This window comes from Penicillium angulare, assembly GCF_028827245.1.
Source record: "Penicillium angulare strain IBT 27051 chromosome Unknown utg000005l_segment0_segment0, whole genome shotgun sequence".
Lineage (NCBI taxonomy): Eukaryota > Fungi > Ascomycota > Eurotiomycetes > Eurotiales > Aspergillaceae > Penicillium > Penicillium angulare.
This window is the reverse complement of record NW_026623164.1, coordinates 2,236,515-2,258,109: the sequence shown is the minus strand read 5'-3', so window position 1 is coordinate 2,258,109 and position 21,595 is coordinate 2,236,515. Positions and strand designations below refer to the sequence as shown.

General features: G+C 47.0%; 10 protein-coding genes across 10 annotated transcripts; 6 read left to right on the top strand and 4 right to left on the bottom strand.

The window, feature by feature from the left end:
• Positions 1 to 164: 164 nt before the first annotated feature.
• On the bottom strand, positions 165 to 1,181 carry N7478_008188 (HesB/IscA family protein; the record flags this gene model as incomplete). The annotated part of the gene is made up of 2 exons (XM_056924402.1): positions 165 to 530; positions 861 to 1,181. The coding sequence occupies 2 exons, from the start codon at positions 1,179 to 1,181 to the stop codon at positions 165 to 167; spliced, it is 687 nt and encodes a 228-aa protein (XP_056777128.1).
• A 782-nt stretch (positions 1,182 to 1,963) lies between these two features.
• Positions 1,964 to 2,774, bottom strand: N7478_008187 (uncharacterized protein; the record flags this gene model as incomplete). Its single annotated transcript, XM_056924401.1, has 3 exons — positions 1,964 to 2,435; positions 2,496 to 2,626; positions 2,688 to 2,774. 3 exons carry the CDS (start codon positions 2,772 to 2,774, stop codon positions 1,964 to 1,966), a joined length of 690 nt encoding a protein of 229 aa, XP_056777127.1.
• A 1,040-nt stretch (positions 2,775 to 3,814) lies between these two features.
• Positions 3,815 to 5,163, top strand: N7478_008186 (uncharacterized protein; the record flags this gene model as incomplete). The annotated part of the gene is made up of 5 exons (XM_056924400.1): positions 3,815 to 3,863; positions 3,928 to 4,115; positions 4,177 to 4,486; positions 4,551 to 4,704; positions 4,767 to 5,163. 5 exons carry the CDS (start codon positions 3,815 to 3,817, stop codon positions 5,161 to 5,163), a joined length of 1,098 nt encoding a protein of 365 aa, XP_056777126.1.
• A 796-nt stretch (positions 5,164 to 5,959) lies between these two features.
• On the top strand, positions 5,960 to 7,240 carry N7478_008185 (uncharacterized protein; the record flags this gene model as incomplete). Its single annotated transcript, XM_056924399.1, has 1 exon — positions 5,960 to 7,240. One exon carries the CDS (start codon positions 5,960 to 5,962, stop codon positions 7,238 to 7,240), a length of 1,281 nt encoding a protein of 426 aa, XP_056777125.1.
• Positions 7,241 to 7,446: 206 nt separating this feature from the next.
• On the bottom strand, positions 7,447 to 8,117 carry N7478_008184 (ER membrane protein complex subunit 4; the record flags this gene model as incomplete). The annotated part of the gene is made up of 3 exons (XM_056924398.1): positions 7,447 to 7,522; positions 7,581 to 7,927; positions 7,983 to 8,117. The coding sequence occupies 3 exons, from the start codon at positions 8,115 to 8,117 to the stop codon at positions 7,447 to 7,449; spliced, it is 558 nt and encodes a 185-aa protein (XP_056777124.1).
• A 793-nt stretch (positions 8,118 to 8,910) lies between these two features.
• Positions 8,911 to 11,391, top strand: N7478_008183 (putative AP-2 adaptor complex subunit beta; the record flags this gene model as incomplete). The annotated part of the gene is made up of 5 exons (XM_056924397.1): positions 8,911 to 9,155; positions 9,229 to 9,304; positions 9,370 to 9,734; positions 9,793 to 10,221; positions 10,275 to 11,391. 5 exons carry the CDS (start codon positions 8,911 to 8,913, stop codon positions 11,389 to 11,391), a joined length of 2,232 nt encoding a protein of 743 aa, XP_056777123.1.
• Positions 11,392 to 12,616: 1,225 nt separating this feature from the next.
• On the top strand, positions 12,617 to 14,459 carry N7478_008182 (carboxylesterase/lipase family protein; the record flags this gene model as incomplete). Its single annotated transcript, XM_056924396.1, has 4 exons — positions 12,617 to 13,442; positions 13,517 to 14,021; positions 14,088 to 14,138; positions 14,195 to 14,459. The coding sequence occupies 4 exons, from the start codon at positions 12,617 to 12,619 to the stop codon at positions 14,457 to 14,459; spliced, it is 1,647 nt and encodes a 548-aa protein (XP_056777122.1).
• Positions 14,460 to 15,876: 1,417 nt separating this feature from the next.
• On the top strand, positions 15,877 to 18,194 carry N7478_008181 (tat pathway signal sequence domain-containing protein; the record flags this gene model as incomplete). Its single annotated transcript, XM_056924395.1, has 5 exons — positions 15,877 to 16,078; positions 16,149 to 16,629; positions 16,707 to 17,219; positions 17,274 to 17,930; positions 17,990 to 18,194. The coding sequence occupies 5 exons, from the start codon at positions 15,877 to 15,879 to the stop codon at positions 18,192 to 18,194; spliced, it is 2,058 nt and encodes a 685-aa protein (XP_056777121.1).
• An 816-nt stretch (positions 18,195 to 19,010) lies between these two features.
• N7478_008180 (uncharacterized protein) lies at positions 19,011 to 19,371 on the top strand (the record flags this gene model as incomplete). Its single annotated transcript, XM_056924394.1, has 2 exons — positions 19,011 to 19,039; positions 19,092 to 19,371. 2 exons carry the CDS (start codon positions 19,011 to 19,013, stop codon positions 19,369 to 19,371), a joined length of 309 nt encoding a protein of 102 aa, XP_056777120.1.
• Positions 19,372 to 19,911: 540 nt separating this feature from the next.
• On the bottom strand, positions 19,912 to 21,343 carry cwc25 (U2-type spliceosomal complex subunit CWC25; the record flags this gene model as incomplete). The annotated part of the gene is made up of 2 exons (XM_056924393.1): positions 19,912 to 21,232; positions 21,318 to 21,343. 2 exons carry the CDS (start codon positions 21,341 to 21,343, stop codon positions 19,912 to 19,914), a joined length of 1,347 nt encoding a protein of 448 aa, XP_056777119.1.
• Between the last annotated feature and the right edge of the window lie 252 nt (positions 21,344 to 21,595).

Sequence of the window (21,595 nt, the reverse complement as noted above, 5' to 3'; positions counted from 1 at the left end):
TATTTACAAGTAGTCCACAAATATCAAGAGAGGAGGGTATAACATGCAAATTAATCTATCTAGCCGCCACGAAATGCCATATGTGTACACGCAAAGTAATTACAATACAATTTTTCCTCTTCCCAATACTATACTGCGGGGAATCTAAGCTTGATTGATCATGATCAACCATTCACATCGAAACTCGTTCCACACCCACAGTTACTTGTTGCCCGTGGGTTATCAACGATCTTAAACTGGCTTCCAATCAGCTCGGTCGTATAATCAACTGTACTTCCAGAGAGAAGCTCCAAAGAGGGTTCGTCCATAACGACTTTGGCTTCTCCGGCAGACTCGGCTGCTGCGCCCTCTGCCTCGCCTTCGAAAATCGTGTCTTCCTCCGCGTCAACCTTGGACGCTGATTCGAGAGACATCATGTATTGGAAACCGTGACAACCGCCACTGGTAACAGTGATACGGAGATGATGGTAGGGGTTTTCTTCTTTAATGGCGGAAGGTGAAGATGTTGGGTCGGTGATTTCACGAAGACGCTAGTATATGGTTAGAGTCGTTCAAAATAAAATCCATGAGAATAAAGGCAGGAAACCAAAAAAAAAAGGATCAAAAGTAGAAACATACAACAGTCAGGATTCGCATGTGGTCACCCACCATACTACTAACTGACCGGCGTGTGGCTTAAGTACGGCTGAGCGGACGGGAAGCCCTGTTCTCCACACCCTGTGGTCGTATGTACCAGCTAGAGCATTGAACTGGACTAACCCGCGCCAAAACTTTCTCATCCATAACAAAACAGAAGAATACGACCGCAAAGTCACGCAAAACAAGTCGAGGGAAACACCATAAGCGCATTATCAACCTACCTCAACAGCACGAGGAGAGATCTCAACCATCAATGTTTCCCCATCTTCTCCCGCGCGCGGGTTCTGTACTACCTTGGTAGCCTGTCTCACCGACGAAGACGAAAATGAAGCAATAGGCGCACGCAAGTGAGAGTTCGTAATCAAGGACTGTGAAATAGATCGTTCATATCGCGGTGTAGAGGCGAGGGTTGTTTTCCGGAGAGGAGTGACTTCGCCGACGGAGAATGTAGAGAGTCGTGCCGCAGGCCGAGAAGAGAGGAATCGGCAGGGTTGTTGGGAGAGTCGGCGAGCTGGAGCGGATGACCAGAGTGGTCGAGTCATGTCTGGAGGTTTTGTGTGTGTTTCTCTTGCTCTTTGGGGGATAGGTGGCAAGAAGATGTTGAAGGTTGATTAGTAGTTATTTGATTGCATCGTCCCATCCGATTACAGATATCGGGTTTGTCAGATCGGGAGTGGCGCGATTGGTCAGCGTGGGCGGATCGGAGTGGCAGAATTGTTTAATTAGAGGAAAATCGCGGGGTGAATGATGCAAGTGTATATAGTTCACTTCATCTTACACATCTTCAATATCTTTCAAAACTTGAATGTATATCTTCTCGTGTCAAACATGAACACGCAAGTGGCACTTATGGATGTGGACTCGACACTCCTAGCTTGAAATTTTAGTTTCATTGTCAAATAGTACTACTAGTACGCGAATGGGCAGCCCTGCACTCGGAGGATCCATGGATATATTCATTGAAGCCTTCCATGATCTACTAGCACTACCATTTGACGGAAATTTTCTGAGAAGAAACGTTTACATCAGGACCCGTGGACGGGTGGCATCAAGATCAATATTTACACTAGATATTCTACCTACCTGTCAAAGCACATGCACTGCAGTGATAGGCATCATCATGATCATCATGATGGTGACTCAGATGTGAATTGGCATGTCTCTACATAGTATAAAATCAATGATTTTCCAACTTCCCGATCATACATAATATTCGAATCATACATTGACATCATCGCAGTCTGTAGAACCTACAATCTCTTTCCAACTATCAAGCATATCTTACTCTTGCGTAACGCTGTCCCTAATAATAGTCAATGAGTCTCTACCTAGAGCCAATCTTCCAGGAATACTCCGTCCCTCCACAAGGTCCAGTCTTGGTAAGATCTTCAAAAAGAACCTGAGCACCCTTGACCGGATCACCAGGCTGGTGTAGACTATAGGCAGAAAAGACATCACGGGAAGATTGAATGGCGCAGTCCAGCTCGGGAATCCGTTTCTTAGCAGTGACTTTGTGGTTTCCAGTGAGGAAATTGGTTCGGAAATGGCCAGGTTCAATACAGGTAACCTCGATGTTAAAAGGACTCATTTCGCTCCGCAGGGTCTCGGTATAAAGAGCAATAGCAGCTTTAATGACGCAGTACAGTCCAGCGGCGGGAACTCCACTCCAGCCTCCAAAGGATCCTAGATTGGCGACTAGCCCTGATGTTCGGGCGCGCATGGAGGGTAGAACTGCTTGGAGGACACGGATCTGCGAGAAGACGTTCACGTCGAACTGGTCGACGATTTCTTGGTGACTGTATCGATTAGTATCAGGGCATTCCAATGAGACAGATCTTCGCGTTGGAGTTACAAACCTAACCTCCTCCACTGCTTTTTCTAAGATATAACCTGCGTTGTTCACAAGGATGTCGATTGGCCGAGCCGTGGACAGCACATCGTCGATTATTGTCTTGATTTCTGTATCGTTGGCTGTCACATCAATTTTCTTTGCGATAACGCCCAATGGTGCTAGATCGGCTAGTTGAGGGATCGCGGGAGGTGGCTACAACGATGTCCTTCTTCTGGGCTGCTTTGATGGCTAAATGTCGACCAAAGCCTGATGAACAGCCGGTGATGAGCCAAATACGAGGCATTCTAGCTGATTGAGAGAGTATCCCGAAAGAACAATGTAAGTGACAAGATTATTTGAAAGGTATCTTGGCGTACAAAGACAAGTAGAAAGAGAGACGACAACAGATGGGACAGAGTCTTATTTGTAAATACTTGATGTAGCTTGCCATTCTAATTGATGTCAAAGTCCACTATCTCCGAATCGTGCTGCTGGAACCCCTCGTTCTCAAGGATTGGCACTAATCCTTCTGTTTTTTCACCCGGGTCTATCGGTTTTAAGGCGTCATAGCCATACCCCTTCATCTTACAAATCCAATTTCTCATATATGAAAACCCTCGCCAAGAGACTATAAATCCGATAGATCTAAGACTTTCACGTTTTATCCTAATGCGGTAAGTGAAAGGCACGAAAATGGCCGCGGATGCATTCTTGGCGCTGATCCATTTTTGGCTCTAGATTCTTCATCGTACCTTTTTAAACGAAAAGTCTTTGGGGGTTCGTATTCTATGTATTGATGTCACTCTTTCAGCATACCTGTACGTCGACTGTTGATCATGTCAACCTGCCATCATGAAGTATGTCAAAGATCTGCGCATACCCAGTTGAGAGCCAATGCCGATGAAACTCATCTGCTAGCCTTCTATTTTTTCTCCTTTTGAGAAACTCTAAGATTAAATTCAGCTGGTATCTGAAGTAGTCTGATAAAATGTAGTATAAGTTTGCTAGGTGAATATCAATTAGATAGCGGGATAGTTACTAGAATTGGGGCATTTTCCGCATTGCGGATAGCTGATTTTGGCAACACTCCGCTACTCCACCAAGGATTGGGGTTCGACGGGGTTCGACCTGAGATTGCGGGGTGACTTCCCCAACTTGCCCCTCTAATTCGCATCATTTCTTCATAAAAGTCATCTGCTCAGCTGTACTTCAATTCAATAAACACAGTATTGCTGGATTGACACTGCGAATCTTTGTTACTCTATCTAGGATCCAAGTCCTCACATATCCATCTACCTTAATACCACTTTACCGTTCAATTTGATTCCTGGCAACTTGAAGATCATGGGAAGCGCCAACACTCAGACATGGCTCGATGTTGTGTCAACACAGCGTGAGCTACTCTAATACTACCCGACAAGATAGAATTTGTATCGCTGACTTCCAATTGAATATAGTCAACGTTGACCTCGACTACATGGACCCAGCTTTCACATTGAGCCTCCTTCCTGTCATACCACATGATATGACTAGCAACCAGTTCATTGTACATGATCGGATGTGCCACCCCGACAACGAAGCTCTCCTCAAAGATGTTGCGAAGGAATACAAAGATCGTGGCTGGCTGGCGATTTATACACGCATGGTATTGCTATTTATGCTCCGACCTATTTCACTTCATTGATATACTAACATCAGTATATTAGGCGGTCCTGATGTGCAAAGCAAACATTGACAACATTAAGGGTCGAGTCCTTCTTCAGACTCTCCCATCATACGCCTACGACACTGATAAGACAGTGGAGCACGCTCGGGCATACGCACGCGAATTCGAGAGTGTGGGTATATCCAAGGATCGTCTCTGCATCAAGATCCCAGCCACTGGTCCTGCCTTGAGCGCATGCCCAATCCTCCTCAAGGATGAAATCCGTACCCTTGGAACTGCAGTTTTCAGTGTTCACCAAGCTATTGCAGCAAGCCAAGCTAGCTGCTTGTACATTAGCCCTTACTACAATGGTAAGTCATCATGGCCCACCGGAAAGGCATTCTGGACTTGATACTAACGACGAGCCTTTTGTAGAGATTCTCGCCCATCTCGACCAGACACACTGGCCCAAGTCCGCTGATCCAGCCCTTCTTCATCCATTTTCATCTCGATTCATCCAAATTCTGGAAACATACAAGCGCCTCTACAAAGAGACGGGCAAAGAGCAACCTTTTATCAAGCAAGCTGGGTATGTCAAATATTTGATGAACCTTAAGATCTTTGATAGCAGAATAACTGATTGGATACTAGATTTCTATCAGCACAAGAGGTCATGGCATCTGGGGAAATTGGTTGCCACTCAGCAACAATTCCCCGTCAAGTCCTCCAGGAACTCTCAGAGCTTAAGTATGATGCCTCTCGGCAACCTGGAGGAGGATTAACCAAGCTGCCTCATCCCTATTTGGATGCACCGCCAGCTCCTGCTCGACTGCAAAAGGTTCTAGGAGTGGACCCGCTTACCAGCAATTGGGATGGGAAATTGGCGGGTGCTGATATTGATTATTTGGCGGATAACGGTGCTATCTTGGACAAAGCCAATGAGGCGGATCCTGAAACCAAAAGACGACTTGCTGAAGCCTTGGAGGCGTTTGTGGGAGCGGAGAAGAGAAGTCAGGCTAAGATTGAGGAGGTGATGAATGCTTCATAGATCTGGGTATGCTTTATGTCGTTAATAGAATCTACAATAGACTGGTTAGACATAAATTTCCATTTGCAGCACATTGAAGAACTCAATAAAAGATTAGATCCATACATACTTTTGTAGGGACTCTGCAGGAGTTAAGCGGGGGTAACCTTGCAAGACCCGCTTTTCGCTTGTCAGAACAGTCGGCAACTCGGCACAAGCACGACTTTGGGCTCCACACTTGCCTCTCGAATATACTGCAATTCGTAATTTTTTGGCGGCAAGTGACTCTAGGTAGCTTAGCTTGGTCTCATCATGCAGAAATTCTGACTGGGTCCATTCAGGGTTCGTTGAGCATTTACTTCTAAGATCTATGTTTGTTCCTCTTTAACACCTCTTAGGGATACTTACTGCCTTTCACCCGAGATTTGGCCTTTAAGTGGCCATGGAAAATTCTACTACCCCGATTGATCTGGAGAAATCTCAAGATCAGAATGTGGGGAATCACCCAGTGCAAGTCGCTGATGTCGACTACTCGGTCTTTACAAGGAGCCAGAAGAGATTTATTGTGTTCATGGCATCCTGGGCGGGGTTCTTCTCCCCGGTTTCTTCACAGATCTACTTCCCAGCGTTGAATACCCTTGCTAAAGACTTGAATGTGTCTAATTCATTGATTAATCTTACGCTCACGAGTTACATGGTTAGTACATCCAGCTTGAGATAAAAAATAAACATAGAAGCTTTCCCATGCCTACATTTTATACCCTCGGCGACTGAGCTAACACGCCGAACTGAGCAGATCTTCCAAGGCTTATCTCCAATGTTCATCGGAGATTTCGCCGACAAGGCCGGCAGGAGACCAGCATACGTTGTATGCTTCACACTTTATACGGCCGCCAATATCGGCTTGGCTTTACAAGATAGCTATGCTGCATTATTCGTTCTTCGCTGTTTACAAAGTGCCGGAAGCAGCACCACTATTGCTCTCTCCTCCGGCGTTGTCTCTGATGTCGCAACTGTAGCCGAAAGAGGCTCATACATGGGGTTTGTTACAGCAGGTTCGCTCTTAGGTCCCTCCGTCGGTCCTGTCATTGGAGGTCTGTTAGCTCAGTATCTGGGATGGAGGGCGATTTTCTGGTTTCTCGTGATTTTTTCTGGGGCCTTCATGGTTCCCTTCTTGGTCTTCTTTCCTGAGACTGCTCGTGGTGTGGTCGGTGATGGATCGATACTTCCTCAGAAATGGAACATGTCCTTGATTAGCTACCTTAAATCTCGCAAAGCTGGAGAGGAGGAAGAAGGATCTTCGACGACTTTGAAAAAGCAGAAGCTTGGCTTTCCAAATCCGTTTCAGACCCTTGCTATTGTCTTTCAAAAGGATACTAGTATCATTTTGCTCTGCAATGCGATTCTGTTTGCAGGCTTCTATGATGTTAGCGCGACAATTCCATCAATCTATAATGAGTTGTATGGACTTGATGATCTTCAGATTGGTTTATGCTATATTCCATTTGGTCTCGGGGCTACCATTGCATCGATACTGAATGGCAAATTCCTAGACTTTAACTATCGCCGCCTCGCAAAGCGATTGGACTTCCCATTAGTGAAGAATCGCTTCGTCGATCTGCAAAAGTTTCCTATCGAGAAAGCACGTCTCGAAATCGCGTTCCCATTGTTAACAATTGGAAGCCTGAGCATTATAGCCTTCGGATGGTGCTTGGATTATGGTGTTCATCTTGCTGCCCCAACTACCATTCTGTTCATTATGGGTCTTTCTCTGACTGGGTCTTTTAATACTGTCAGCACGCTTCTGGTCGATTTATATCCCACCCAAGCCGCCAAAGCTACCGCTGCGAATAATTTCGGTCGGTGTCTACTTGGAGCTGGTGCTACAGCTGTTATCGATCTCATGTTATCAGCCATGGGCCGTGGCTGGTGCTTTACATTTGTTGCTCTTGTGATGTTGTGCACAGCACCGCTGCTTCTGGTGGTCATTTCCAAAGGTCCGCAATGGCGAGAGGAGCGCCGTTTGAAGGAATCCACCAGGGCTCTTGGAGCTGAGCCCAGCCATGAGATATCTCAAGAAACCGTCAAGAATGGTTAAGATTGCTCTTGTAGATCATCACTTGTATGTTTAATGGAGTTACGATCGAATGATTTATGTTAGATAATGCCTATCTCCTCTTCCGTCTTGAAATGAAGTCTGTAATATGCACTTAATATTTGAGGACTTCATTGATGATGAATACAAAGTTCTGTCAATGCAAAATTGCTTTATACTACAAAAGACACCCTGTTATCTGGATAAGATCATTTAAAGGCAAAGTGGGCCCGCTTCAGAGGCTGTCGTTCTGATTCCCATGCTAGCCAGTCCGATCTCGTTGTTCTAGAGAAATATTAGTGCTTGCTGTAAAAATGATAAGACCAAAATCGGTGCAACTTACGGCAGTAATCCCATCGCATTAACTTTCCAAATTCCCAGAGCCAGCAGTCCCAATTGTACAAGCACATAAACAGCCTTCACACCGAGCAAACGCCCACGAGTGGTCGGGGTCTCGAATTTCGCGAACACCGCATTGGTGCCAATCAAGCCCTGAATGGGGCCCTTGAATAACATGAAAACCATCATAATACTGAAAATCTGGAGACTGTTGCCGGACATGTACATCATAATCGCGTTCATGGGGATTTGCTTGGAGGGCGCGATGGCGATTTCCCAAGCCTTCTTAAGCTTCAGGGCGTCGGTTTCTTCGGGCTTCTTCTCGATCGGTTGCTTCTGCTGTTGCTTCTGCTGAAAATTTTGTCAGAACCTATTTCGATATATAGTGGGGAAAGGGTCCTCTTACCTGTTTACCTCCGCGATTGCTGGAGAAGCCTGGTGGATCCGGAATGCTGTTGGCGGCTTTGGTGGGACGCGGCATAGGAGAGTTTAGTGCGACCACCCATTGTGGAGGAGGCGGAGGAGGAAGCGCAGACGACATTATGTGATGATACCTTGATGGCCCCGGTTGTGGTGGTGGAAAGACCAGGTCAAAAAGTGGGAAGGTGATGACGGGGGGTTCTGGATGAGAGGTAGGAGGTTGCTCTCTCCGCAGCTTCTCCCACTCCGCCTTGAATCCCACTCCTATTCTCTCCTGAACTTCTCACCTTTTCCACACCACCAACTTTAACCTCTTCCTTCTCAATTCAAGCGGTCTTTTCTTTTTGATCATGCTCAATCATTGATCATTCAGTACCTACTATTTTGAACAGGTTACAATGCAGTGAAAAAAGTTCCGGATTCGCCGTCCTTTCTTCAACGCCTGTTCTCTACACCTACAGGTCAATCTCACCTCGATCCATTCCCTATTTCGGCCAGCTACTATCTGACGTCGATAAAATCCTCGATTTACTCTCGATCCTCCCTCTACAATTAATTCCTTGATACTCGAATATCGCCTGTTCAATTGTCGCATGTGATTGAATGCACGGCTGCTAGATCCGCCTAAAACACCGAAGTGAAGGAACCGCGCTAAGAACCCCTCGCGATTCGTCCATACCATAACCATGAGTTCCGGAGGAGATGCGAAGCTATTCGCTAGGGTATGTGCCGTGTCTTATCGTCTGATCTCCCGCCCAAAAGTCCCAGAGCCTATTCCCCTCTTCCCCGCGCACCACTGGTGAATGCATCTTGCGCCTTTAGCGATAAGCAGGAAGATCGTCGCATCGCTATTTTTTACAGAATTCGTGTCTATGCCCATTTTTGTTATCACTTTGCTCTTTTATTACGCCCTAATGTTTCTCGCATATCCTATGAATGTACCACATTACTCACTCTTCCCTCGTACTACACAGGGCAAGGTCGCTGAGCTGCGAACTGAGCTCCAAAGCGGCGGCAAGAAGGACAAGAACTACTCCGCCAAAAAGATCGCCCTCAAGAAAATTGTCGCAAATATGACTATGAGCAATAATGATATGGTTGCACTGTTTCCCGATGTGATTGAGTGCATGAATCTGCCGAGTTTGGAGATTAAAAAGATGTGAGTCTACGCCTGGCTCACGGAAGGCCGCTCGGAATGTCTCCTATGATGACGCTTTGCTGATACGTAATAGGTGCTTCTTATTCTTGGTGAACTATTCGAGGATCAAGCCCGAGGTCGCATTAAAGGCCCTACCTACTCTGGTTGATGTATGGCATCTTCTGTACTTGGATACTGGTTGCGCGCAGGATGATTTGCTGACCAGCCACCATAGGATATGGGAGACAATAACCCTCTTGTTCGAGCACTCGCTCTCCGAACCATTTCATACGTCCATGTCCGCGAATTCGTCGAGGCCACCTTCCAACCCCTTAAACGCCTCATGCAGGACAACGATCCTTATGTCCGCAAAACTGCCGCTTTCTGTGTCGCCAAATTATACGAGCATGACAAAAAGATGGTTGAAAACTCAGATTTGATTGATCGGTTGAATCGGATGTTGAAAGACGAGAACCCGACTGTCGTTTCTAGCGTTCTGGCTTCATTGACGGATATCTGGGGTCGTAGTGAATCTATCTCCTTGACCATCGACTATACTAGTGCTTCAAAACTGGTGTCTATTCTGTCGGACTGCTCAGAGTATGAATACCCGCTGCCATTGTATCCTATATGATGAGAATGCTAACAAACACTCCAGATGGTGTCAGACCTATATCCTCGAGGCTTTGATGTCTTATGTCCCTCAGGATACTGCCGAGGCGCTTCTGCTGGCAGAGCGAATTACTCCACGGTTATCCCACCAAAACTCTGCAGTTGTCCTGACATCTTGCCGTGTGCTTCTCTATTTAATGAACTACATCTCCGATGAAAAGCACATCACCTCATTAAGCAAGAAAATGTCACCCCCACTTGTCACCCTCCTCGCCAAACCACCTGAGATTCAGTACCTGGCATTGCGAAATGCCATTTTAATTCTCCAGAAGAGGCCAGAAGTCCTCCGAAATGACATTCGTGTATTCTTCTGCAATTACAATGACCCGATTTACGTCAAGGTTACGAAGCTGGAATTGATGTTCATGTTGACTACCAAGGATAATATCTCTGTGGTTCTGGCGGAGTTGAGAGAGTAAGTTCTTCTGCCTGTGGCTCGCTTCTCGCTATTTTCTGATTATATTCTAGATACGCCACTGAAATTGATGTGCATTTCGTACGCAAGGCGGTTCGCGCCATTGGAAAGCTCGCAATTAAGATCGAGTCAGCTGCACGTCAATGTATCGACACACTGCTGGAACTCGTCGATGCCAAAATTCCTTACATCGTCCAGGAGGCTACAGTTGTTATTCGCAATATTTTCCGCAAATACCCTAACCAGTACGAGGCCATCATTGGACAAGTGATTAGCAATATTGATGACCTTGACGAGCCGGAGGCTAAGGCCGCTGTCATCTGGATCATTGGCCAGTATGCAGACCGAATTGAAAACTCCGACGGCCTCTTGCAAGACTATTTGGCCACATTCCATGACGAAACAGTAGAGGTACAGCTGGCTCTGCTTACTGCCACCGTCAAACTCTTCATCCAGCGGCCTACTAAGGGTCAACAACTGGTTCCCCAGGTACTTAAATGGTGCACAGAAGAGACAGACGATCCAGATCTCCGAGATCGTGGTTACATGTACTGGCGCTTGCTTTCTACCGACCCCGCAACCGCCAAACAGGTCGTCATGGGCCAAAAGCCACCTATCACAGCCGAGAGCGAGAAACTCGACCCGCGCACATTGGAAGAACTGTGTCTGAACGTGGGAACACTAGCCACTGTCTACCTCAAGCCTATCCACCAAGTCTTCCGCGCAGCCCGAGCACGCCGCCTACAACCTAGCCCGGCCCTCCAGAGACCCCGCGTCGAAGATGGCACAGCTAGCATGCTCGAATATAACCCTCCGACTGCCAGCCTTGCCCCCGCATCAACAAGCAATAGCGGTCTCGCTACCATTACTACTACCGGCAACCCAATCAGCCCTATTAATGCCCCTCCGCCTCCTAATTTCCCAGTTAGCGCCACTCCTCCGTCTGCAGGAGGCTTAAGTCCCAACTCTGCCGCTATTCATGCTGCAGACTCTTACTTTAACGGTGCTGGGTCGCAGCAGATGGCGCATATGAATCTTGGAGGACGTGATGATGGAGATGTCATTGGTAGCGGCGCGCCAAATCAATATGTCGTGACGCAGAACTCACAGCAGGTATACCAGCCTCAAATGGCTGGTGGTGCAGCTACTGGTGAGTTGCTGTTGCTGTAATTTTACTTTTACTTAACTTTTTTACTTCATTGGATATGACAGTTTGCATTGTAATGCGAGAATATGTGAATGTTCAATTCTCGATGTGTTTGCCTCCCTAGTTGTAATATTCGTTGGCCAAATATGTGCTCTTGTCCGAAATCTCCATAACACATTCACAATTACGAGGATAAGTGAGCAGAGAGATGTATCATACTTGAGAAAGCACAAGAACCCAATTATTGGAACTTGAATCAATAATCCAAGAACTAGTGAAATAACCGCATGAAACCACTTTACGGCTGTAGAGGTGCTGTATTGCTGAGAGGCTCATACGCAGAAAGTACCACATTCCAAGCTGCCGTCTGGCAGGCAGGCAGTCACTGGCATTTGAGCCATTCGCGCTGCATACCCTGGAGGCATCTGATCCTTCGACGACTCAGCATAGCCATCTGCCTCGGGGTAAAAACTTTTCAACGTGATCCGAATCCAAAACCCCTAATTTCGGTCTTACTCATGATCTATTTCATTGTATGACCAGGCGTTATAAATGTTCAGAGAGCGTTCTGAATGCTCAGAATCCAAAAGGGCAAAGGCTTTTTGCGGTTTCTTCGTATGCGTCAAATGTATGAGTACTAAGTTGAGGGAGGTGTGGCTTCACATAACCGCGCTACCAATTTTCCTTTCTCTATTCAAGTTGTTGAGAATCAGCATCCCCGATGACAGGTGTTTTAGGTGTTTTCAAGATCCAATAGCTGTTAGTGGAATTCAAGTTTTTCCCGCCCGATTAGATCATGGAAAAAACGTGTGTAATGCCGCGTCGTGGGCTCCTCCTCCCCACCCTCTTGTCGTCACTTCCATTATCAGTGATATCCTACTTTCCGATGAACGAACTGAAAATTCTCAATTGAAACTCCGGTAACGGCGTCATGGCTTACGCCTCTCCCGCCCCCTGAACTTGGAAGTCGGAGATCGACAAAAGACCCACATTTACATCCGAACTTTGTTTCAAGTCTCGAACACTTGCCGTGCCACAAGACGAGATTCCCTTCGGATGAGGAAGTTTGGAGGGAAGATCGGAGATCAGTGGCCGCGTAAAGCAACTATCGATTCACTGACTTTTAAAATGCGGCGCCGCCAGCATGAGACCGCAGCATCCATTCTTTTCTGAATTGTCCTTTCGTTTCCCAATTCATTCGTTCATTCTGTATTCTCTTATCGGGGCTTTTCTTTCTTCCCATCCATCATGAAGCTGGCCTCCGCACTTGCCGTTGTGGCAGCTTGCGGCTCATCACTCGCTTCTGACCTGAGCCCCCCGGTCATCCATACTCACTATGGAACCATTCACGGCGGTCTCTCCCCTTTCCGTGGAGGCGACAAAGCTTTCGTTTACAAAGGAATTCCATATGCTCAGCCGCCCACCGGTGCAAACCGCTGGACCCAAGTATCTGGCCCAAGCTACTGGGGGAAGTTGAATGCCACTGAATTCGGCCCACAATGTGCCCAAACAATCAGCGACGCGGGGATCTTCTCTAGTGGCAAGAACACAACCAGCGAAGATTGTCTATACATGAACATCTGGACACCGGCGTACAAGAACCAAACCGATATGTCCTCCAAAAAACTTCCCGTGCTTTTCTGGATCTACGGTGGTCGTTTCACAGGTGGCTCTGGTGATGTCAAGACTTACGATGGAACCGGTTTCGCGCAAAAAGACATCATTGTGGTCACAATCAACTACCGTCTCGGACCCTTTGGATACCTGGCGCATCCTGAGTTGAGTGCTGAATCAGGCGAAAATAGTTCGGGTAACTATGGTATCTTGGATCAGCAGGCTGCTCTGCACTGGGTCAACGAGAATATTGCCAAGTTTGGTGGTGACCCTGATCAAATCACCGTTGGTGGACAGTCCGCTGGCTCGGCTAGTGCTCTCGATGCTATGTGGAGCCCCCTGGCTGAGGGTCTTGCAGCTGGTGTTATTGCGGAGAGCGGTGCACGCGGTCCCCATGATCCAATGACTGGTACGGTGGCTACTTCATACCGCACCAAGAAGGCCGCTGAAGCACAAGGAGGTACGTGAAAAAAAGAGTGAAAAAAAACAAGGGCAAAAATAAAGCTGCAATACTAAAGTTTCTTTTTCATATAGTCAGATTCCTGAAGACCATGGGAGTCAAATCCATTGCTGAGCTCCGGAATGTATCTATGGATAGCCTTCTTGAATACGATGGACTTTCCGACACTATCTGGGAGGGAACCCCCTTCGAAAACTTCACTGCTGCATTTATGGAACCGCCTATGTGGCGTCCCAACATCGATGGCTACGTCTTTCCCGACACCTACTCTGAAGCTTTGCGTAACAACTCCCATGCCAACATCCCCATCTTGACCGGAAACAACGCCGATGAGTCTGGTGCGACTCCAACCCTCACCTACTCTGCCTCAAGATACCACGATCTCTTCAGCAACCTTTTCGGTGATCTTTCCGACGAATTCTTCTCCCTCTACCCAGGTCAAAACAGATCCCAGGCCGCGGAAAGCGGCAAGGAGTTTTGGAGAGACCTGTCCCGTGTTGGAACTTGGCGCTGGGGTCTTGACTGGGCTGCTGGCGGCGCCAATGCATCAGTCTACACCTACTACTTCAACCATTGGCCGTAAGTTGAGCCTGTACTGCCCTAGAAGGAAAATTTATATGTACTTGTTGACTAAATATGTTGTAGTGCCGAACAAAAGTCAGGGGGTGCTTACCACGGCAGTGAGCTTTGGTATACGTAAGTTATTTCTCACCTACAATACTCTTCATCGACAGCAACTGATGAGAATGCAGCTTCAACAACTTGCCGTACAGCTCATACTCAAATGTGACATGGTCGGAAGAGGATTACGCTATTGAGACCAAGATGGCAAACTATTGGGCCAACTTTATTCGCAATGGTAACCCCAACGGTGATGGCCAGCCTCAATGGAAGGCCTCCAAGAAGGAGCCAGAGACTATGTGGCTGGGAGACCAGTGGGAAATGGGTCCCCTGACCACAAACAGCAAGCGTATCCAGTTTCTGCACAAGTGGACTTCTACCTTGCCTGCCTGGTAATTGAGCTTCTCGTGGCTCATTATTGTGCCCGACCTCCGTGGGTTGGAGATTGGTTTGACATTAGAATCTACTTCACTTTTGGGTGCGGGGCGATACATGTTTCTAGAATAATTTTTCTCTCCCCATGATGTGATTGAGCCCCTTGGTCTTTCATTTCTTATTTTTATCTATATAAATACACAAAATGGCTCTTCCAAGGTTGACGCTGAAAATATAGTTACTTTTTCCTGATCTTCATATGCTTCTTTGCTTTCTTTATTCTTAGGCTCGTACATCATGGTATCGATACTCCGACTTAATCTCTGTGGGGTGTGATTTTAAGTAATAACTTGAATAGGTTATGACGAGGAGGCTTCATCTGCCGAATCCACAATTACCTACACTCCACTTCATAGCATGGGACTCAACTCACGGAGACTCCGCGTTAATCCGCCGTTAAGAAAAAAACGGGGCCCTGGACAAGGGGCGTTTACACTATTTCACCCTGTGCCCACCCTTGGCCTTGCAGATCCTCTCGACCCCGTAAAGCCCGAGCTTCTGGAAATCTGCAAGGGCCCACCCACGCCCCGTAACTGGCAACTAAAGCCGAGCAGAACCCGGTTTTTTCTGCGAAATGGACCACTATTTGATTCTCGAACTTTTCAGTCTCGACTTGTTCTGCCAATTAGCCTTTTAGGAGAAGATACGACCAAGTTAATCTTCGATTTATTACCTAGGAGTGCAGTTCTGGATTTGAAACGTACGCACCTCCTTGGCTCGGGAAGTGGCCACTACCTGATTGCAGATATCCATATACATGTAACCAGCCGCAATCGTTCTCATTCTTCTTACTCCGCAATTGCAAGGTTCGATTCTCTTTTGATTGGACATACTTGCTAAATCAAAGTTTGGGAAATAGTATCCTGGGTATAACTTCTTCCCTCGCGGTACATACTTGCACCTATCCTTCAGGCCGGAATGGCATGATGTTAGAAATGGTCCTGACTCCAGCCGTAGTGGTTCTCCTGGGAGAACAGAATAGCCATTTATAACCCCACAAGTCAAACTGTCATTTCTTTTTAAGATAACGAACGTAGTTAGAGGCCTTCGGTTGGCGCGGAAAGTCCGAGAAGTCCATATCGGAAACCACGAATGTTGATCTATTGCGTTGCCTTGGCAGATGGGCACGACCCATCCAAAAAGTCTTTAGCTCCATTCGAAAACACGTTGTCTAGGTGTCGGCAATAATCTGATAGGCTATTTGTTCGATGGTCAATCTCGGACATATGAACGGAGTCTTCAAAACGTAAGCGCAGAAGAAAGAAACTATTATAAAACCTGCAAATGGTACCTTGCGTCGTTCATTATCAGCAATTATAACTTTTTTTTGACCCTACAACTACTTGGGCTCTTTATTTGATCGCCATAGACAGCCAGAATGCGTCTCAGCATTGCTTCTGTCGTCGGTCTCGTCATCGCTCCTGCGTTGGCGGGTTGCCCATATGCTCGGAATCTAGGCTTGGATGCCGACAACGAAAAGAACCCTCACATCAATGTAGCGCGAGATGCTGCATCGGTGAGCTCTTCGGCATCTATCCCATCTGCAACGCCTGCTGTTGGGAAGAAAGGCGTTTTCTACAGTAAGTCGAGGACATCGATTTTCAATCATCGCACAGCCTGATTCAAAGGATAATTACTTATCTCCAACAGTGAACCGTATCGGTCCCTCAGGATCACAGCTTTGGATTTCTAACGCAGATGGCACCAATGCAACTCAATTAATGGGTAACCAAACTGGGGCATTCGATTACCATCCTACTTGGTCACAAGATGGAAAATGGATCGTATTCACCGGTGAACGACGCGGAGCAGGCCAGTCAGACCTATACCGTGTGCATCCCGATGGAACTGGCTTAGAAACCCTGATAGATACTGACAGTGTGGAGGATGCTGGCACACTGTCGCCGGATGGAAACACTCTGGCATATGTTTCCACACATGGAAATTATACGATGAATATTTGGGTCAAAGATCTTCGCACAGGCGTCGCTCGCAATCTTACCGATACCCCGGCAAACCGTGCGGACAACACTTGGCCTACTGGTCACTACCGTCCTTCATGGTCCCCCGATGGCAAGTGGCTTGCGTTCAGTTCTGATAGAGATAACGACTGGACCGGCCATAGTGAAGGGTAAGTCGTTCTGCTTTTTATTTTCTCTTCTTTCACATAGAAGTGTTACATTCAAGTTCGCTGATCAATTCTCTTAGAGTCGGTTGGGAACATACCCAGAATCTTGGAATCTATATCGTTCGCCCAGATGGTTCAGGATTCCGCAAGATTCTTCATCAGCATGGCTTTGCTTTGGGTACACCCCAATGGTCACCGGATGGCAAGCGCCTTATCTACAACAACATGACAAGGGAGAACACATATTATGCGCACGGTGTTTCTACAGAACAATTGTTGGTTCCCTCTCAGATCTACAGTGTTGATGTTGCCTCGGGCAAGAATATCATCAAGCATGTCTCCGACGATAACCTCAAGGTTGGCCAGCACTATATCGGCAATTCAACCAAAATCGGTTATTTGATTAAGGCTGGCACCTCAGAGGGAATTAGCTACAGTTGCCCTGATAGGACGCATAAGTCCTTCAACTTGACGGGTCTTCGAGAGCCATCCTGGTCTCCCGATGGTTCCAAAATTGTCTATAATGTACTCAACTGGGACCAGCAGGCCGGTGATCTTCAACTGTGGAGCTTCGATAGCGAATGGGATTATCGGTATGAAGCCAGTCACAATCTGATATGATTTAATGATTTCTGACTGTTCACTAGGTATATGGATGTCTTCCCCATGCACAATGTTGCTTCCAACACACTTGGTATCACTCAAAAGGTACTGGGAGGTGCAAACAGCTCACTTGTGACTTCATCGACCAAGTACACCGATCTGATTGACTCGCTCGACTCTTACGACATCTATTCCTTCGATAATAGCACAGAAGTTGAGTGGTTGGTAGAAGGTAACTCCGGTGCCTTCCAGCCTTCTTTCAGCCCAGACGGCGACGAACTCGTTGTGGGATTCGGTGCCTGGTTTGTAACTCGCTCCACCGATACTGGAGCTATCTACCGTGTTGCAGCCAATGGTAGCTCCCATACCAATTTGACTGATTGGGAAAACAACGCCGGATTTCCTTCGTGGTCTCCTGATGGAACAGCAATGGTGTACCGTCTGTGGAATATTGAGTCTGGCGCCCCTCAGGGAATCCAGATGTATAACTTTACCACTGATGAGACGACCAAGTTGACTCATGGTTGGGATAACACTCCTGGTTGGTCACCTGATGGTGAGAGGATTGTCTTTACACGTAATAACAACTGGACGGAGTCTTATGGAGCCCGTTGGTATGCCGATCGTTTTGATATCTATACCATTCGCCCCGATGGTTCCGATTTAACCCAGGTCACCGACAGTCTGGCCAATGATGCACAGTAAGTTCCCTTTATTTTTTTGCAACTTTATCAAAGCTTTGTTACTGACTCTTTTTCAGTGCTGTTTGGTCTCAGGATGGTCGTATTATGTGGTCTACTGGAATGTACGGTTTCAAGGATGAGAGCGCCCTCTACGACAACACCTTCCAGCCATACGGTCAGATCATGGTCATGAACTACGACGGAACCGACAAGCATATTGTCACAGACACAATTTGGGAGGACTCCATGCCCCTGTACATGCCTAATGAGTACCTTCAATAAGTGTTCCTCAGATATGCACTGTGCTGTGTATTATAGATGGTTGAGCAATCTAGACTCCTCATGTGAAGGTATAGAATTGAAATGATTCAATTAATCTCATATTATCCACTGGCTCATTCCTGTTCATGGATCTGTATTGGCTAAAGAGCCAAATGATTCGAGTAAAGGGGTTTGAAAAGACGTATCGAAAGTAGGTGTACTGTGAAAATCCCTCTACTCATCTAGAATCTACCAAGGTGTCTAGACCGTGAAGTTTAGAGTCGTAGTTCAATTCGGATTTAATAGCAATAAAGAGAAGGTGACATAACCCACGGCTAGTCCAACCCCGAGGCCCACTCGCGGAGTTGGTCAAAATTATTGCATGCAGATCTGGGAAACTTTCCAAGGTTGATATAACTAGTTTCAGATATACCCGCAACCTACAAGCCGTGTGGACCCTCGCCTTTAACTACTTAGAATGGATAGGGCGTGGAGTCCCAGTCGGGGGTAAACAAGATCATCTACTAACCAACCTGGATAGTTTATCACTAGCATACTCAGGCTCCAACGTGACAACTAGTATTTGCGGCGCTCTTACGACACATGATTACGTGTCGATAAAGATATTCATATCTGTAGCTTCTTTATATAATCGAGAAGATGGATGGTTTACACCTGTATATCGGGATTATTACCTGTATGGGTGAGTGCCATTATTACCTGATTAGCGTCTTAGATATGCAGTAAATGTTAGATACCTAGTTATATGAGGCAGTTGGATACTAACCCGTTCGGCGGCACGGGGTTGGTCAAGCTAAAGATAGCCCACGGAATCTGATGAAGATATCACCTGGAACCGCCCGATTGTAAGTTTATTGCCCCGAAAAAAACTCAAAGGCTCATAGAAAGATTAACCAGTAAGAACCAGATATATTACGCAACTGCGACAAAGAGCAAAACTGATCGCCAAGAGGCTATTCAGCGCAGACGCCAAGCTGCCGTGGCTTTATTAGGTGGACATGAGATGCCACTTGATCTCATCTTCCCGGCCCTATCAGGGTTAAAGAACGACTGGTTGCTGGTGATCATCCCACGGATCTCAAAAGATATGACGATGCTCGCAATAACGCCAGTACAATGGGATCAGATATCTTCTATTGTGTCAGCGACCTTGGCCAACTTTCAAATGGCTCTATAAAAGGGCTCATCTTTGGTCTCGAAATTCTTTCCTTCTTCATCTTCTCGCCCCAGAGCGTCTCAGCAAATGTTACGGAATCCTCCCAGAGGGCTCGAAACAAAACGCGAGGAACAGCGGGGAGTTGTCATTGTCGACAAGTGACTTTGCTACCTTGGGGGAGGATGTAAATGTGCATAAGGATTCGGTCACTCCAGCCCAAACCGAAATGGAGGCTGCTCGCGACACAAGTCTAAACAATTGTGACGAAAGAGAAGTGATGGGTTTTGTGAGACTGCACATGCAGAATGCCATGCAAGACAGGAATGGACAATCCTGAGTCTCGAGATCAATCCCCAATTCAAACGGAATATGCGGTGATTTAGTTAAATATAAGCATCCATCTCATGCCAAGGTCATGACTTCAAATTGGATATCAACGCTAAGAGGATATTGAAATGTAATAAATACATAATGTATAAAAAAACCCCGAACCAAAAAGAAAGTACAGTAAAAAGAAAACAAATGCTTAAAAAGCCTTACAAGACTTGAAAATAAAATACCTTATTCATCATCCATCTTAGACAATCCACCACGACTGCGCCGAATACGCTCATCAAGACTATCTTCTTGCGCACGCTTGTGCACACCAGACATGAATGCACCACGATCAGAACGTAGCTTATCATCAGATTCCTTCTCAGCTTCTTCCTTCTCGGTAATTTCATTGATGCGCTGCACTCGGTCTGTTTGTAGTTCGGTAGCATTCGATTGCATCTCAGCTAGCTTGCGAGCTCTCTCTTCTTCTAGAGCGTTAGGATCAGCCTTTGGCTGTGAAGGTGCAGGACGAGATGGGCGATTAAACGGCTCGCGGCGGGTTTGATGAATGACATGATTTTCGCGTCGAGAGTAGTCGCGCGCATTTGTTTGACTGGGAGCACGGTCATTACGCTCGGAACTTGGGCGCGGAGAGCGGCTGCGTCGGCGCTCCTCTTCTCGTCGGGGAGATCGTGCGCGCTCTTTATCATCTCGATCGCGGTCGCGTCTGTCTCTATTATCGCGGTCTCGGCGGGTGGAGTATGAATCTCTTTTTTCGCGATAGTCGCGACGCTCTCGCTCTCGGTCCCGATCATCTCGACGACTCGTATTGTCATCACGGCGTCGGTGTGATTCTCTCTCCTCTCGTCGGGGACGATCGTTTTCAAGGTCTCTCTCACTGCGATGTCTACGCGAGGACCTCTCCCCCTCAACAACAGGTGATCTAGATCGATGACGATGCGAGCGATGTCTTCTCTCCTCCCCCTCATCACTATACCGTCTTCTCTTCGAATCATGCTCGCGATGTCTCCGTTCACGATCATGATCGCGATCCCTTCCGCTCCCCCCACTCCTCCTCTCCTCCCTCTCCTTCTTCTTAACGGTCTCCTTAACCATGTTCTCATAAGCAGCCTGTTCCCGCTTCTTAATCTCCAGCAACGGATCAGCCATGACCTTACTCATAGTATCCCTCGCCGACCCAATAGAAGGTCCCTGGCTAGCCGCCTGCGCCGCATTAGCCCCAACTAAATCCGCGCCCTTCTCAAGCTTCTGCGTATCCGTATCCTTCTTCAATAATATTCCATCAATCCGTCGCTTGCCAAGCAGGTAACCCTCCATTTCTTCGGTGTAGTGTCCTGTCGCGCTTGAGGGGGCTTGATACATCCAGTCGACGCGGTTATGCTGCTTTGCTTTTCCGGAGGCTTCTTGGAGGTTCTGGAGTTCTTGGATTTGGCGCTCTTCTTCGCGCTCGCGGCGCAGTTGTTCGACTTTTTTGCGCTCATCTAGGGCTTTCTGTTCTTGCGACCAGACACGCTCTTGGTTCTTGAGGAGGGAGGGGTGCCATGATCTGTTAGAAGTGAAGTGGAGTTAGTGAGTGCTCTTTCTGAGTTTGTTTCGGGTGGTATTGAGAGGGGATGGAGATGGATGCCTACTTCTTCAAATTCAGATCGCCACCCATCTTGGCGATTATATGGGGGGTATCGAGTTGGTAGAAAGAAAGAAGTTGGAGGCTGGAGATCGAGAACTGATTGCTCGATGGGGAAGGTGCAATTCTGGCCTGAGGCAGAAATCTATATCATGTGATTTAATGCCTAATTTCTAAGGCTGCAATTATTGCCTACTTTGTACAACTACTATACGTCCCTGCAGGTGAAAATAAGTTTTAGAGCTTTTGCTTCAATGGAATCAAAATGAATACATTGCAAATAGG